Source organism: Mobula hypostoma, chromosome 19 (assembly GCF_963921235.1).
Source record: "Mobula hypostoma chromosome 19, sMobHyp1.1, whole genome shotgun sequence".
NCBI lineage: Eukaryota > Metazoa > Chordata > Chondrichthyes > Myliobatiformes > Myliobatidae > Mobula > Mobula hypostoma.
Genome location: NC_086115.1, coordinates 49844004 through 49862621, shown reverse-complemented (window position 1 = coordinate 49862621; position 18618 = coordinate 49844004). Strand labels below are relative to the sequence as shown.

The 18618-nt window shown below is 38.9% G+C and overlaps 1 protein-coding gene across 3 annotated transcripts in view; it reads left to right on the top strand.

The window, feature by feature from the left end:
* Positions 1 to 7781: 7781 nt before the first annotated feature.
* The window catches only part of LOC134359026 (ubiquitin thioesterase ZRANB1), a 67779-nt gene continuing 56942 nt past the window's right edge, over positions 7782 to 18618 (top strand). Inside the window, exons 1-2 of one of the 3 annotated variants that reach the window (XM_063071845.1) lie at positions 7782 to 7938; positions 10447 to 11303. In XM_063071845.1, the coding sequence (XP_062927915.1) occupies positions 10490 to 11303 (814 nt within the window). In that variant the 5' untranslated portion in view covers positions 7782 to 7938; positions 10447 to 10489. Of the gene's footprint in view, positions 7939 to 7966; positions 8181 to 10446; positions 11304 to 18618 lie in introns of those variants that run through there. The other 2 variants (XM_063071846.1, XM_063071844.1) reach the window with 2 other exon arrangements.

Below are 18618 nucleotides of genomic sequence, written 5' to 3'. Positions count from 1 at the left end.
GAAAGTCTGTATCCCTCTATTCTCTGGCTGTGCATACTTACAGTATGTCTAAATACCTCTTAAATATGATTATTGTGTTTGCTTCCACCAACTCCCTTGATAGTAGTTTCAAGGTACATACCACTCTTCTTGTTTAAAAATGCGTGCCTCACAAATCATTTTAAATTTTTTCCACTCTCATCTAAAACCAATATCCTCTATCATTTGACATTTCCATCCCAGAAATAAACTCTATCTGCCCTGACTATGCCTCAAAGTTTTATATTTCTATCAGATTTTTTCTCAGCATCTGACACTCCAGTGAAAAAAAATCCATGTTTGTCCAACCTGTCTTCATATGTAGTACTCTCCAATCTCAGCAGCATCCTGGTGAACCATTCCTGCACCTTCTCCAAAGTAGGTGCTACAATGTGGTGACCAGAACTGCATTTTTATGCCCCATTTGATGAAGGTGAGCATGCAGTATGTTTTCTTTACCACTATCTACTTGTGTTGCCACACTTGGGGAGCTATGAACTTGCAGCCTAAGATCCATCAGTCCAATGCCAGAACGTAAGAGTTCTGCCATTTACTGTACACTTTCCTCTTTCATTTGCCCAAAAATGGAATGCCTTCTTTTCTAGGTTAATCTCTATCCTTTGACAACCTTCCTCACTATCCACAATTCCACCAATTTCTTATTTATCACATCTGCAAACTTATCAATCAGACCACCTACATTTTCATCTCGAACATTGGTAGACCTTATATCACAAACAATAAAGGATCCAGTACTGGTCCTTGAAAAACACCACTGGTCACAGTTTAACAAACAGACTAACATCCCTTCACCACTATCCTCTGTCTTCTATGACCAAGCTAATTTTGTATCCATGTTACAAACTCCTTATGGACCTTGTGTGACTTAATCTTCTTGACTAGCCTTCCTTAAATGATCATGTCAAATGCTTTAGTTACGTTCAAGTAGACAACATCCACTGCCCTACCTTTTGTCAATCATCTTCATCACTTCCCTAAAAACTGCATCAAATTTGTGAGCAGGACTTTCTCCACACAATGCCTGCTGACTTTCCCTGATATGTCCATACTTTTCCAAATGTGATTAAATCCTATGTAAGAATTTCCCTAGCACAGGAGGTAGAATATGAAAAAGTACAGGCTCACTGGCCTATAATTTCTTGGTTTGTCACTATTACTCTTCTTAAATGAAGGAAAAAAATTTGGCTTTTGTCCAGTCTTCTAGAAGCTCACCTGTGACAGTGTAGCTCAGTTAAGCTCCAGCCTTGCCTCCTCAGTATCTTGGGATAGGTTACATCAAGTTTTGGAGATTTACCCACTTTAATATTTTAAAGTATCCCAACACCACCTCCTGCTTAATATTGACAGAGTATCAACATAACCAACCCATGATTTCACCATCATCTATCTATGTTCTTCGGTGAGACCAATACAGCGTACTCATTTAGGACCTTGCCCACTTTCACTGGCTCCTGATACAGATTCTCTTTTTTGTCCTTGTATGGACCAACCCTTTTCCCATCTATTTTTCTTTTAATATAAATATCAAATAAAAATGAAAAAATGCGGCAAGTATCAGCAGATCACACAGTATCTGTGCTAGAAAGCACAGTGAGAATGAGATGGTGAATTAAAGAGCCAAGCAATTGTAAATTCACAGTCATTCTGGCAGACAAAAAACAGGTGCTTTGCAAAGAAATTTCCCAATCTACATTTGGTTTTCCAGTGCAGAACAGAACTCATAGTCAACACCGAATGCAATATACTAGATTGGAAGAAGTGCAAGTGAATTCCTTTGGTCTTTGTAAGGTGGGGTGTGAAGAGGTGAAAGAACAGTTGCTGCATTTCCTGCAGTTGCATGGAAATTGTCCCATTTGGGGAGTGTTTGGTGGCGATAGAAGAACGACCCAAGAAATTTTGAACCGTTTCTTTGTAATGAAGTTTGAGGAGCTCAAGGCACGGTGCCAGGCTAATAACCTCTTCCTCAATGTCAACAAGACAAAAGAGATGAATTTGCACCACTTACACCCCTCTTTACATTGATAGCACAACCTCTCATAGCCCCATTATATTCAAACAGGAAAGCCTCTACTTGATTGTAAGGAGGCTGAAGAGGGCTAGACTATGCACATCATTCTACAGATGTGCAGTAGCGAGCATCCGAACAAGCTGCATCACTGCATGGTATGGAAGCTGTACCGCGGTGGATAGGAAGGTTCTACAATGGGTCATCAAAACTGCCCAACGCATCACTGGCACCAGTCTACCCACCACCAAGGACATGTATACAGAAAGGTGCCAGATAAGGGCCGGTAATATCATGAAGAATCCCACCCATCCTGCTCATGGACTGTCTGTCCTGCTCCCATCAGGAAGGAGGCTATGAAGCATTCACACCAGGACCCACCAGACTCAAAAATAGTTACTTTTTCCAAGTAATGAGGTTATCAACACCACCTACTAACCCACCCCTGCACACCCCCAACCATCACTACTTCATCATTTCCTGTCAGTTGTCTTATGTATAGACACGCCTGTGCCTATTGTCACTTTATGGACATATAAACAATCTATATACAGTATATAAGCTATCATATGTATTTATATTTATTGTGTTTGTGTTTTTATGCTGTATTAGAGCATAACAATTATTTTGTTCCCCTTTACACTTGTGTACTGGTAATGACATTAAACAATCTTGAATCTGAAAGGGGAAGGGAATGTACCCTAGCATGGGAATCTTGTTGGAGTCAACAGAAATTCCAAAGATTGATCTGTTGAATGCAGAGGCTAGTAGGGCTGAAGGTGACGACCAGGAGAATTCTATTTATGCTCCATCCAAGAGAAGGTGAGAGCAGAGGAATGGGAAATAGATGAATTTTGGAAAATCACTTTGTCTGCTAAGGTGAAGGTGATGCCACAGTTCAGGAATAAGAATGGCATTTCAGAGGCACTTGTGTGGAATATCAAATCCTTTGACCGAATGTGACAGATCAAGGAACTAGTACAATAAAAGGCAGACCTTTCAGGAGGCAAGATGTAACTATGTAAGTTCAGATTGCTCTTGGAGTCTGTAGGTTTGTCATGAATGTTTGCAGCTTACATATCCTGTGAGAAGGCAATAGAGAGATCTAGAAAGAGTTAGAAGTGAAGTTATAGCGAGAGGATTCGAGTACAGGAGCAGGGAGGTACTACTGCAGTTGTACAAGGCCTTGGTGAGATCACACCTGGAGTATTGTGTGCAGTTTTGGTCCCCTAATCTGAGGAAAGACATCTTTGCCATAGAGGGAGTACAAAGAAGGTTCACCAGATTGATTCCTGGGATGGCAGGACTTTCATATGAAGAAAGACTGGATGAACTGGGCTTGTACTCGTTGGAATTTAGAAGATTGAGGGGGGATCTGATTGAAACGTATAAGATCCTAAAGGGATTGGACAGGCTAGATGCAGGAAGATTGTTCCCGATGTTGGGGAAGTCCAGAACGAGGGGTCACAGTTTGAGGATAGAGGGGAAGCCTTTTAGGACCGAGATTAGGAAAAACTTCTTCACACAGAGAGTGGTGAATCTGTGGAATTCTCTGCCACAGGAAACTGTTGAGGCCAGTTCATTGGCTATGTTTAAGAGGGAGTTAGATATGGCCCTTGTGGCTACGGGGGTCAGGGGGTATGGAGGGAAGGCTGGGGCGGGGTTCTGAGTTGGATGATCAGCCATGATCATAATAAATGGCGGTGCAGGCTCGAAGGGCCGAATGGCCTACTCCTGCACTTATTTTCTATGTTTCTATGTTTCTATCAACCATTTGAAGACTTTTCAATATAGGAGGTGGTGTGGGAGGCTGTATAGTCAAGATAACTATGGGAATCTGTGGTCTTGTACTGGATGCCTATCCATCCTTGACTCTTCCCTGAGAACATTTGCTGGCTAAACATGGCCTTACTTTGAAATATCACAATAATTCATGGGTATAGGAAGGACTACAACATTAATAAAAAGAGTGGATGACAAGATTAGGAGAATTGACTTTAAGTAATGGGCCAGGTCAAGCTGGCTGTAGCTGGTGACTTTGAATATAAATAATGCCACTTAGAAATTCATTGATAAGCAAGTTCCAGAGCTACACAGGTCTGCCATAAATCTATTACAAGTGGAGTGACAGATGCTAATGCATCTTTGCCAGGGCATTATGCCTCTGCAATCCTACAACTGTCAAACCTGATGTAGGATTAAGATCCCCATATGTTTGAATGAGATTTACTGATCTGAAGATTAGGAAGATAAAGGTAAGTTCAGTATTTACTTATAATATTTTGAAATATTTTTCATTGCTTATTGATGTTTTAATGTTTAAAATAGTTTAAGTGTTTAATTATATAACATATTTTAATAAATTTTATAATATCTCTGCACATCAGAGGGATTTAAAATTTATTATAAAACCTTAAAGAGTTTGATAGTGTGGGAAGAAGGGAGCATTCTCAGTCCATTTTCTTTTAAAGGCTGTCAATTGTATTCTCAAAGCACGTCTCAACAGTATATTAGCTGAAGCTGAGTTGCAGCTTTGCTACCTGACTCTAGGATCATGAGACAAGGATGACTGGACCTGCATATCTGTACCAGGATATTACAGGTAAGAATGCAGGGGTGTTAGTCCAGGTAGTGAGCTGAATCCAGCCTATTGGCTTTTGAGAAGGTTTAAAACATCTGCCTTATGTAAATAAACAGAAAAAGACTACAATTTCAGCATATCAGTTGATAAGTTATCTATCTGATGACAGGCAGATAACTTACAAATAATCATTCTTAACGCTCCTAATCAGTATGACGTATGAGAGTTAATATTTCCATTGATTCGGTATCAAATTGATGAAACAGGTTATATCAATTACATGAACATCAGGTATAAATGACTTCGGGTACAGGAATGCAATTAATCCATTTCCATTTCACTTCTGCATCTGGTATCTGTATAGATCACGTCATCCCTTAGGATATCATAAAGTGCTTTGCAAAAACAGTTAAGTATTTCTGGGATATAATTCAAGCGCACTTAATTCATTACAGTTCATGACCAAACTTCAGACCTTGGGAGTTGATGCCTTCCTTTGCAACTGGATTCTTGACTTTCTGTCCAACAGATTGCAATCAGCAAGTATAGGCAGCAACACCTCCACCGTGATTACTCTAAACACTGGTGCTCCACAACGTTGCGTCCTTTGGCCCAACTCTCTGTTCGCTCATGATTGCATAGCCAGATTCTTCTCGAACTCCATCTACAGCAGAGGTTCCCAACCTGGAGCCCGCGGATCCATTGTTTAATGATATTCGTCCATGACAGAAAAGGTTGGGAATCCCTGATCTGCAGGTTTGTAGATGTAATGGGCTGCATCTCAAATAACGATGAGTCAGTGTACAAGAAGGAGATAGAGATTAGCGACATGATGTCATGGCAACAACCTTTCTGGCAATGTCAACAAAAGAGCGGGTTATTGACTTCAAAAAAGGGAGGCGGTGCATGTGCTCCTGTTGATGTTGAGAACTTCAAGTTCCTAGATCTGAACATCACCTGTCCGAGTGCAACTACGATGCCATGACTAAGAAAATTCACCAACGCCTCTACTTCAGGAGGCTAATGAAATTTGGCAAGTCTCGATTGACTCTTACCAATTTTTACCAATTAGCCATAAAAAGTATTCTGTCTGGATGCATAGCAACTTGGTATGGCATCCGGTGTGCATGTGACTGTAAGAAACTGCAGAGAGTTGTGGACACCACAGTACATGACAGGAACCAGCCTCCTTTCTATGAACTTGGTTTCAAATGGTCCATATGTCACTCTTCCCTTAACTGCTTTATCTCCATCTCAGGGTTATGAGTACAATCAATACCCATTACAAACCTAAAGACTCCTACCACCCTACTTCTGATAAGATTTCCATTCTATTCTCCCCATTTCCTTAGCTCCATTTTGTGTATTCTGACAACATTCCACAGCAATAATTTCATGATTTATTCCTTTTTACTTAACTAGTTTCTCCATCCAGCATAGTTCGCAGGACTCACAACACAGTTGTCTATTTATTACACTTCTGCTCTCACACTCTCTATTTACATCCAGAGCAGGCACAGATTTCCCTTTCTTGTCTTTTACTCCACAATCCACATTCAACAAATCAATCTATATAGTTTGTACCACTGTCAACATTTCCCCTTCCCTCTCCTTTCACCACTGGAGAGGAATTTTTCACTCTGTAAACCTCTGGTTTAAGCTCAATCTTCACCCCTACACCCCAGCTTTGGTGATTACTTTTCAAAAACCCTCTATTTAGGCTGCAAGTGGGTTCCTCAGTTTACATGCGCCTGTCACATTTAATTTCTATCTTTATCTTTTGCCTTTGGCTTCTTACACTATTTAAACGAGGTCCAATATGAGCCCGAGAAAGAATCAGAATCAGGTTTAATATCACCGGCATATGTCATGAAAAGTTGTTAACTTTGCGGCGGCAGTACAATACAATACATATTTTTTTAAAAACTGTATTACCGTAACTATATAATAGTTAAATTAAATAGGTAGTGCAAAAACAGTAATAAAAAGTAGCGAGGTGGTGTCCATGGTTTCAATGCTCATTCAGAAATCGGATGGCAAGGGGAAGAAGCTGTTCTTGAATCGCTGATATATGATTATATCTTTTGAAATAGCACATTGCAACCCTCAGAACTCAATAAATTCAACACTTCCAGATAAGCAGCCTTTTCAGATGACATGGTAACTATTTTATTTAGGAGTTTCAACCTCGTAGCATTTGTACATCCGTTGTGTTTCATCCTCATCTGTTCTTATTCAATTACTTCTGTTTATATCTTCTCGAGACAGATCAGCTGCGATTAACAAGCCTTTACCACCAACACTTGCGTCAGTCAGTCTTGCTTCGTTCCCTTTAGCCGAGATTCGCCCGACGCATCGACTCGAAATGTTAACTTCTCTTATGCATACTGCCTGACCCAAGGAGTATTTCCAGCATTTTATAGTTCAGGTTCAAGTTTAATTGTCATTCAACCATATACATGTATAGAACTCTGTATTTCCAGCATCTGCAGAATCTCGTGTTTAATATTAGCATATGTATGGTTTTATATTTCAGATTGCAAGTATCTGTAGATTTTTGTTTTGCTTTGCAGACTTGATTTTTTTTAAAAATACTGCTGAAAGTAAATACCGTTATTGAAATAATTATAAAACGAAATTTAAACATATTACTGTAATACTTCCAAGTTATATTATTTCCATTATTCCCGTTTCGGGTCAATAGTCAAACCGATATGATCGGAATGGATCCGTTCAAATGTTGCTCCGTGCGATGCTGGTTAGATTTTAAAGAACCTTCAAGGCAAAAGGCGTTATGATGAGTCAGCCCGGTTAAAGTTATACAAACTTTCTCACTATCAGTACGCACGGACTTTCATCAGCTGAGATGCTTTCTACGAGACCGAACTGTGTGATGTAATCGTAAGCCAATCAAAATTCGTGAGAGTGAACATCACGTGATCGACTGTCCGTACTCCCCGACCTCTCATTTTGTTTACGCCTCGTCGTCAGAGCCTGGTTATTTGGGGTGACGTCCATTCCAAAACAGCAAGGACGGCTTTTCCGATTGGTCTTCCGCCTGGGAAGGAGCAATGTCCAATCAGAGAAGCATGCGAGCGTGAGGTGCGGTGTGACGTTTTAAATATCCCAGCAAACTTTGTCTTATGTTGTCTTTGCCGTCGCCATTAGAGCTGAACGGAGGAGCGAAGGGGAAGAAAATGTCATAAAAAAACAAGGAGGTTAGGGGGGGTGGGGGGAGCAGGTGGAAGCCGGAGGTCGCCGGTCGGATGGAGCGATGGCTGTGAGCGGGGTTTTTGTTTGACCCAGCCACCATGTAAGGAAAAGAGCGGCGGCGGGGGCAGTGGGGTTGGGGAGGGGGATGTGTGGGGAGCGGATCGACTGGAACGGCGGCAGCGGCTGAGGCGGCGGTGGAGAGACGAAAGAGAGCGAGAGTGCGCGGGGAGAAGGTCTGTTTGTTATGTGCAACCCCCTTCTGACCCTAACCTAAGTATGCAGCAGCGGCGGCGGCGTGGAAGTGCAGTCCCTGCGAGGCTGATGCCCGAGAACTGGAATTAGGTAACTGCTGGTCAATCAGTAGCGAAAAGTGAAATCCGGAGCTCAATCGCGCTATTTAAGTACCCTGCGCGATGTGACAGAAACTGATTTCGGCGAGGTGCAGAGTGAGGTCATACCTGCTAAAATCTGATGCTGTTGCAGTTCAGAGAGTAAAGGACGGAGCCCGACACTTTGAGCAACTAAATTAAATGGACACGTTGTGCGGACAGGTTCTAGCTAGTTCTACTTTTGTGTTCAAGGTTTTGTTTTCAAGTTTTGAAAAGTTTGTGGTTGATGTGTGATTTCGGTTATGATCGTCAAGTCCCTGTTTCGCTATTTGTATTTAGATGAGTTATTGCTAATCATTTTTCTTTATCCATAAAATATGCGATACAACATGTATATCCATATTTATGAATGTTTTTTAAGAGTTGAGCTGCGTCAGTGAACGCATCCCATTTTGGCATACTTTTTTCAACTTGTTCTTTTGCCAATTGCATTTGCTGCAGATCAGATGTCACGTTCATTAAGGTTTGCATCCCTCGAATGAATTGCCAAGTGTTTGAAGACTATAGGATGAACAAAAAAAAAACGCATTTGTAGACGTTTTGGGTTGCATTGCAAGTCTTTTTCAGCTGCTTTTACCACCTACGAAACCGTTTATAGTTTTTGTAGTTTGAAGCCATTGTTCAGAAATGCTGGAATAGTATATACGTCTACAGTGTTTATTTATAACGTTTGTTACATTATATTACAATAAATCATTCTACTTGCTGTGCTAGCCCTTAATCTGCTCCCGAATCCAGTGTTGCAGTTAAATTAATGCACAGCGAGTGTTATGATATGCAACTCTAAATTTGGAATTGCTTGGTTTGTATTTAAATCTATTATTGTCATACTCATTGCTATATTAAAATTGGGCAATGTAATTAGTGTAAAACTTTTGATATATTCCTTCAATGTTTTGATTTAGTAGTATTTCTACTAATTAAATGTATTTAATCACATAATATGCAGTTTGTTTTAGCACATAGAGCTCTTGTTGAAAAAGGCCAGGCTGTTTTCAGAAACAATAGTCACTTAACTTGTTATCAGTGTTTGAGGAATCCACACTGTTCAGTTTTGTCTTTCACATTGTATTGTCTACTAATTGTCTTTCAAGTTGCTAATTTATATAGACATTTACTTATAGAAATCCAAATGTCTAGCATCACTTTTCCTTTCTGGTAAAAGGAATAATTCCAGTAAGCTTGCATCTTGGTCAAGCTTAGGACAGATTATTTTTGTAGAAATCTATCAAAAATTTTGATACCTTCTGCAGATTCAGAAAAGTTAATTTGTACCTGACTGATTACCTCCAGTACTTTCTGTGTGTGTGTGTTAGATTTCCAGCAACTGAAGCTTCTCTTGTGTTTAAAGTTGGTCTTCAACTTTTTTTTGGAACATGAGCATTTTGAGTGTGAACTACATCTTGCAAATATTCTGCTCTTATATACTTCAATTTCTTAATTACTATCAGCAGATTGTTTATGTTGAATTTTTACAGTTCGTTACTGAGCAGCTGAATTCTGAGCCCACCTGCCTTGTACCATTTTCTACTTGGAATGATGTAGCATGTCTGTATTTGAAAACTAGTTTGCATAAGTACATTTTTTTTAAATGGTCAAAAGTAGCCAACTGTATGAATGTCAGGTATAATTTCTAATTTTGTAATAATTAAGATTTGTTCTGTGGTTTTGGTGTAATGAATTAGTAATGTTTAGATGGTTGAGAGTTGTGGGAAAACTGTAGCAGTGAGACCTGTCCTGGAGAAGGGTCTCAGCCCAAAACATTGACCGTATCTATTACCAAGATGCTGCATGACCTGCGTTCCTCTTGCATTTTTTTGAGTTGCCAAAAAATAATATTTTTAACGATGCAATAAGTATTGCCAGTGGACAATACTTTGATGTACTAAAGTTCTATCCAAATATTCATGTCCAAACTGTAGAAATAATGAGTTAGTTCCCTCCTTGTATAGGCCTGCATTATTTGCAACAGGGAATCATTTATTTCATTAAAATAATAATTTATAAATAACTATTTTGTAGATTTTACAATCTAGCATGAGGGTAGAAGGGGAGTGGGAATTGTGATCTGAACACATGTTAACTGTAAAGTTTCGTTGAACAATTGTTATGTTTCTCATCTTGCAATTCATTTTAGAAATCCTGTGTAATAGTGTTTGCTCAATGGGATGGTTGGGGAAGGTGTCTGTCTTAATGATGGTTAATTTTAAATTTTGCAGCCTCCAGTCTTGCAAAGGCAACTGATGTGAGGTGTAAGCAACGATGACTGAATATGGAATAAAGTGGGCCTGCGAATACTGCACGTACGAAAACTGGCCATCTGCAATCAAATGCACCATGTGTCGTGCACCGAGACCCAATAGCACTATAATAACTGAAGATTCAATCAGAGGCAGCTCAAGTGATCTGAATCAAGATTGGGATACCACAGGTATAGAGAGTAGCAGCAGCCCTCTGATTTGTCCAGACTCTAGTGCTAGACCAAGAATTAAATCATACAGTTCAGAGAGTGCAAGCAAGTGGTCATGCCACATGTGTACTTACTTGAATTGGCCAAGAGCAATTAGATGCACTCAGTGTTTGTCTCAGCGTCGGACCAGAAGTCCTGCGGACTCCCCTCAATCATCTGGTTGTATTTCAAGACCAGTTCAGGCTTCTCAGGACCCTTGTGAAGAATACAATGACAGAAACAGACTAAATACAAAAGCACAGCATTGGATTTGTGCAGCTTGCACATATGAGAACTGCCCCAAGTCTCGGAAGTGTGCAGTCTGTGACTATCCTAGACCTAACAATTTGGAAGCAATTGAATTTGCAGAAGCAGAGGAGGCTTCGTCACTAATAAATGAGCAGGACAGGGCTCGATGGAGGAGCAGTGGCAGCAGTGGTAATAGCCAAAGGAGGTCTCCTCCTGTACCGAAACTTGAAACTGAGATGAAAATGGACTTCCAAAGGATTGAGCTAGCACCTGGAGCTGTTTGCAGTAAAGGAGATTTGGAAGTAGATTTTAAAAGACTCAAGCAAATAAAGAACAGAATGAAAAGATCAGACTGGCTCTTTCTCAACGCTTGTGTGGGTAGGTCTTTTGTAAACTTCATTTTTGAAATGTGCACTTTACTCATTGTCAGTAGCATAGTAGAATTCTGTATTTTTGTGAAAGAACATTTTGTGGTGGAGATGATGTGAAGTTCGTATATTTAAAATTGAAAAATTGATGTTTGGGTTATAAGTAATGGTTAATTTTGCTGCTTCTGGTTATGAGCACAAGTTTGCCATAATTTTTTTAATACAATTTAATACCAGTATAGAATTCATTTTCCAAAGCAATCAGAAAATCTGAAGTACTGGACTCCAGTGATTCCCAGAGTGGTCATGATTTTATTAATTTGATTCAATTTTTTCTATTGCAACTACAAAGCAACACGTTATTCCTTCTTAAATTTGCAAAATTTTTTCATGTCATATGAACAAGGAATTGCTACTGGGCTAATAAATTAAACCATAGCACGACACCTTCTATTCATTTATAAGTAAACTCTTTTTAATATTAATATTTTGTAACCACCTCCATTTAAAAAAAACAGCTCAAGTAATGAACACGTTTTCATCATGTGCTTTTTAATTACAAGGTTAGTATGAACAATGTAAATTCTTGAGTTTGAGACTATGTTACTGCATCCATTCACCAAATACTTTCTCAGCTTCAGAAATACTTGCTCAGTGTTGGTTCATTTAAACCCTTAGGAAAGGAGGAACTTCACTACTTGTCTAAATGGTTCATTAAGTGGGCTTACTCTTCTTTGTCTTGCTGACTATATGTGCTCTGTGTATTTTTGGATATATGCTTTATATATTTCGAGTTTCAATATCACAAGATATATACCCTGATGAAGTGCTTCGTGAATCAAATATTTTAATTTTTCTAACAGAGCACTTGTTCACACAGAATCATAGAATATTCCATATGCTGTAATTTGATCTTTAGAATTTGCAAATGTGGTAATACTGAGTCTAAATTCTTATATTCTCAACTATTGCAAGGATTTTTTTTTTCTTGCTAATGAGATTATTTTGACAGGTTGAGATCTAGAAATAATGTTAAATTGTATAATTTGACTTGCAAAGTTTTCATTACATGTTCAGAATTCTTTATCTCACTTTGGCACCAAAGATTACATTTACATTGAAAAATGTGTTGATCCACAAGTCCATAAACTAATTTTGTTGACAATAGACTTGCAATCAGAAATTGAATTCCATTTCTATATACAGTGGATTTTGATTAATTGGGACACATTAAGACCAGTGTTTTATGGGCCAATTACATGACTGCCCCAATCAGCCGAAGATTCGTAGAAATAGTTAAAGTATTAAACAAAAGACAAACTACTATTTAACTATCACAAATTATCTATTGAAGTGAGACATAGAACAAATTAGAGCACTACCTATACTACTACAGTACGATGAAATTGTATCAGTTCCTAAAATTATCAATGGAGGAATTCATCCGGTGCACACTGCCATGTTCTTTTGACTGTAAGTGAACAAAATTAGTACAGACAGCTCGTGCAGGTAATGGACTGCCTTCGTACAATGCTTTTGACAATTCCATCCTCCAGATCTTCATTTTTTTTTCTTTGTTGATAAGGGAAGCCACTATTTGTTGATACTTTCAAATCCTTTGTCATTCCTAACTTGAAGTAGTGAAAACGTTTCTACACTTACAGGCATTTCTAGCATCTTCAAGCCTCACTGCTTGGAACTGCGGAGAAAGAAACAGTTTTAAGTTGTCTTAGTGCTTATTTCTCACCAGGTATCAGTGACAATAATCACTGCTTTTTGAACATAAACACGTGCAACTGTCTCTATTTAAAAACAGTTTGCACTGAGTATGGTGCAGTGTCTAATGGCCTCAGGTGCACGTGACTGCTGCTAGTTAGAAGCTATTAACAAACAGTTTCCTATCTCAATTAAGTGACATGGTGTTCCAAATAATTAAGGGGAATCCCAGCTATTTTCTTGATTAGTTTTTGTTCTTTGAGAGTCGCCCCAAATGGTGGCTGCCCTTGTTAACCGTTGGCCCAATTAACTGGAATCCACTGTATTTGATTTTGTATGAGAATGCATTTAATTTTATATTTTATTCAACCAATATGAAAGTGGTTCATTTGTGCCATGCTCTGATTTTCACACTCCTTAGTTGGAGACTTGGTGATTGATACTTTGTAAAATGGGTTAAAATAACAGACTGTTTGCAACTTTGGGGTGCCAAGGGTTAGAATGTAAAAGTCCCGTACTAATGGTGCCAATATCTACAAACACTTTTTATTTTCCCATTCAAAGCAAAGCAGGATAATGTTTTCTGTTCATGGTCCATTGTGTACTTTGACCAAGTGTATTTTGATGATGAGCAGTAAAATAAACTCTTCTTGGGTTTCCAGGTGGGTACAGGTATTGCTTTTAACTGATGTTTTGATGATAAACTCTGCAATCTTCATCCAGGGTGATGCCTAGGTATGTCTAGTCTGGTGGTATATTTACCCCATAGTCTGTTCCTCTTGATTGGTTAGTCCTCCCCCATCCAGATTTCCGGTATCCCACCTTGTTTACAACCAAATTCAAGTTCTTTCTTGGAGGGGGACCTTTGGCTTTATTAAAATTCTTTTTCTCTAGTTTTATTCCAATGGCTTCCTTTACCTGGCAGTCCAAAACCCATTGGTGTGGCACAGTAGCTGTGTGCCGTCGAAGTCAATACTATGGACATTGCGAATGTACTGTTCTACTAGCACCGATTTCTCCGGATACACCTCCTGTGGTCCTTGATGCGGTTTTCCACCGTGCACCCCGTCTGGCCGATATTTGCTGCTTTGCATTCACATGGAATCCTGTAAACGCCAGCTGTCCTGAGTCCCAGGTCATCTTTGACCTGCATAAGTTGCAAAGTGGACAGTGGAAACCTGATTGGATGAGGACTAACCAATCAGGAGGAACAGACGATGGGGTATATTTGCCACTGACTAGACATACCCAGGGGTCATCCCTGACAAAGATGGCAGAGTTTGTCATCGAAACGTCGTTTAAAATTGATACCTGTACCTGGCTGGAAGCCAGTGAAGAGCTTATTCGTCATATACACTGAGAAAGCACGATATTCTTTTTCAGTAAAAGGAGTTATTTTTAAAGTTAAAACAGTACACATCCTTTGTGGATGAATTTAATTGGCATATACACATCAATTGAAAATTATGCAGGATAGAGAAATGCTGCACAGAAAAATGTCCTATAACTTACTGAGTCCGTGTGGACTATCGGGCACCCACTTTTATACTAATTTGAATTTAGTTTATTGTATTCTACTTGCAGTCCTGTCAACACATCCCAGATTCTACTGAGGCAATTTGTAGTTGTCTGCTAAGTTACCAACTTGCACAATTTTGGGATGTGGGAGGAAACCAAAGCACCCGGAGGAAACTTATGGTGCCACTGGGAGAATTATTTTTACCCAATGGCACTAAAATGTGACAAAATGTAAGATGTCTGTGTTTTACTTTTGTTTCGAGTGTTTGCTTGATTTTAGAAGTGTTGATTTTGTTACAGTATACTGTTCACTAACTGTTTTTGAACTGTACAAGACAACTCGAGATTCTGTATAATGCTTGTATTTAGCTGCTTCAGAAAGGGTTGATTTTGTACTGTTTTCAGCTCTCGGTGAACTGTTTTCTCCTATAATGTAATTCACTGGTCAGTATTGAAGGAAGTAGCAAAAAAAAAATGCCTTGGAAATTCTATGCAAGGCTTTGAAACTTGCAATTCAGGATTTTCCATTTTTTTGCCATACACCTTGCCTGCGGAAGAAAAGTGGGGAAGCTGTGCTGCTTTCAGGTATTTGTATTTGAGCACCCCTCCCACTTGTGTTATGAAGTTGTAGAGTGGTACAAGGACACTGTATTTCTCACTGTCTTAAGAACTCTTTGTCTCTTGTTTCCAGATATAGCAATGACACTTGGGACATGCCTTCCAGATTGCTACTAAAGATGAGAGGTTTAACTGGCATGACTAACCTTGACTGTAGATTCTGATAGTAGTAATGAATCAGTGTTTTAAACTTTTGGCTCCAAGCAATAGTGATTATTTTCCAATCAAATTATTTTAATACATACTGTACAGGAAGTCATTCTCTTGTCTCATTTACAATTTAAAAATTTTTTAAAAGAGAATTTACTAAACGCCTTTTTTTAAATCAAACTATTAATCTGATTAAAGCATTGATTGCTTAAATTGTCTTATCTCTTAGGAATATAAATTCATTTTAAACAAATGTGTTTTTAATGTACAAACCCCATTTCCAGAGAAGTTGGGATATTTTCCAAAATGCAATAAAAACATACGTTAATTCACGTGAACCTTTATTTAACTGACAAAAGTACAAAGAAAAGATTTGCAATAGTTTTACTGACCAACTTAATTGTATTTTGTAAACATACACAAATTTAGAATTTGATGGCTGCAACACACTCAACAAAAGTTGGGACAGAGTTAAAATAAGATTGAAAAGTGCACAGAATATTCAAGTAACACCGGTTTGGAAGATTCCACATTAAGCAGGCTAATTGGTAGCAGGTGAGGTATCATGACTGGGTATAAAAGTAGTGTCCATCAAAGGCTCAGTCTTTGCAAGCAAGGATGGGTCGTGGCTCACCCCTTTGTGCCAAAATTCGTCAGAGAATTGTTAGTCAGTTCAAAAGGAACATTTCTCAACGCAAGATTGCAGAGAATTTAGGTCTTTCAACATCTACAGTACATAATATTGTGAAAAAATTCAGAGAATTCAGAGACATCTCAGTGCCTAAAGGGCAAGGTCGGAAACCACTGTTGAATGCGCGTGATCTCCGAGCCCTCAGGCGGCACTGCCTAAGAAACCGTCATGCTACTGTGACAATTATAGCCACCTGGGCTCGGGAGTACTTTGGAAAACTATCGTCACTCAACACAGTCCGTCGCTGCATCCAGAAATGCAACTTGAAACTGTATTACGCAAGGAGGAAGCCATACATCAACTCTATGCAGAAACGCCGGTGAGTTCTCTGGGCCTGAGCTCATCTCAGATGGACCGAAAGACTGTGGAACTGTGTGCTGTGGTCAGATGAGTCCACATTTCAGCTAGTTTTTGGGAAAAACGGGCATCGAGTTCTCCGTGCCAAAGATGAAAACGACCATCCAGATTGTTATCAGTGAAAGGTGCAAAAGCCAGCTTCTGTGATGATATGGGGGTGCATCAGTGCCCACGGCATTGGTGAGTTGCATGTATGTGAAGGTACTATTGACTCTGAGGCGTATATTAGGATTTTAGAGAGACATATCTTTCTATCAAGGCGATGTCTCTTCCCGGGACGTCCATGCTTATTTCAGCAGGACAATGCCAGACCACATTCTGCACAGGCTACAACAGCGTGGCTTTGTAGACACAGAGTGCGTGTGCTTGACTGGCCTGCTGCCAGTCCAGATCTATCTCCTATTGAAAATGTATGGCGCATCATGAAGAGGAGAATCAGACAACGGAGACCACAGACTGTTAAGCAGCTGAAGTCTTGTATCAAGCAAGAGTGGACAAAATTTCCAATTTCAAATCTGCTACAATTAGTATCCTCAGGTCCAAGACGATTAAAAAGTGTTATTTAAAGGAAAGGTGATGTGACACAATGGTAAACATGCCTCTGTCCCAACTTTTGTTGAGTGTGTTGCAGCCATCAAATTCTAAATTTGTGTATGTTTACAAAATACAATTAAGTTGGTCAGTAAAACTATTGAAAAACTTTTCTTTGTACTTTTGTCAGTTAAATAAAGGTTCATGTGAATTAACATATCACAGATTTTTGTTTTTATTGCATTTTGGAAAATATCCCAACTTTTCTGGAAATGAGGTTTGTATTTTACTGATGTATGCGATTTACAAACCTTTCAGGAGAAGTTTGTAACAATCCTTTGCCTTATTTTCTAGTTAGAACAAAATTTAAGAAGAGGGCACAAAATTTAGGTGTGGGAGGGGTGGGAGAATGCTGCTGCGAAAGATAAACATACAGCCCACTGAGCTTGCTGGTAAAAGCCTTCAGTTTCAGATTCTGAATTAGATTTTTGAAAACTGACACTGAAAGCTTTTGAAACAAAATACTTGGTAATTGACCCTTTCATCATTGAAAATATCAGATTATTCGATTGAAGAAGTTTCTTGTCTTTGGTGTTTCATCATAAAGATTTTACTTCATTACATGATTAAAGTAATAACCAGAAACGGAATTGAGTTATAGTATGGAAATTTTCCTCAAAATATGAACCTTGAAATTAAAACTAGCACTCAATCATCACTGACAAACTACTGATCTTGTTGGCATAAAATTGCTCACAGAATCAGCTTCATGGAATGGACTCAAACAATTGCTTTCATTCAATTTAATTTTGAGTATATTGTGGATGGAGCGGGATTAAAATAGTTTGTGCAGGCAGTCATGTCACATGTTGCACTTGTTACTTAAATAAATTGTTACCAGCAGTAGGCTACTCTCATTTGAGTATTCCAACTTGGGTAATACACATTAAAAAAAATATTAAGCTTCATCTAGATAGTTGTGGAATAGGATCTTTTGAGAACTCTGCTTTTGAATATTTTGCGAATAAATTCTGATCAAGAGGCCTCTTGTATTGCCAAATAAGGAGATTCCCATTCCTTGCTGGTTTGTAACCACTCACAGTCAGTCATAATGTTTACTGCAATGACTTGTGGATTAAACTATGAACACACTTGAGAACTTGGCAGCAGTTGTGTATTTCTATTCATTTTTATCGAGGTGTGCAGACTCATTTACGTGTCTGAGACAAGAATTCTTAACAGACTGCTACCTATATTCTTTGACACCAGAATACTAAGCACAGTACAGGTCCTTCAGCCCTCGATGTTGTACCGACCCATATATTCCTTTGACTATTAGATCAAACAGGTTGTATCTAAACTCTCTGTAGCATGTTCAATCTTTTCACCTTGATTGGTTGCAGCAGTTTGATAGAGCTTTAAAGTGGCCTGAAAGGAACATTTTAGATTATGCTTAAGCTTTTTAACAGTGACAGAAGTATTTGGTAGTACCTGAGATGGAATATTCCAATGAGACTGGAGGACTGTTTGTAACAGTTGTAAGTAATGCGTTCAAAACATGATTATAGAAACTATTTTAATCTCGATCCATGCACAATGTACTTGAATAAAATTGAATGAAGTCAATTGATTGGGTCCATTCTATGAAGCCGTGTCTGTGAGCAATTTTATATCACAAGATCAGTAGTTTCTGTTGGTGACGACTGAGCGTTTGTTTTAATTTCAGTTTAAACTTTCCCCTACA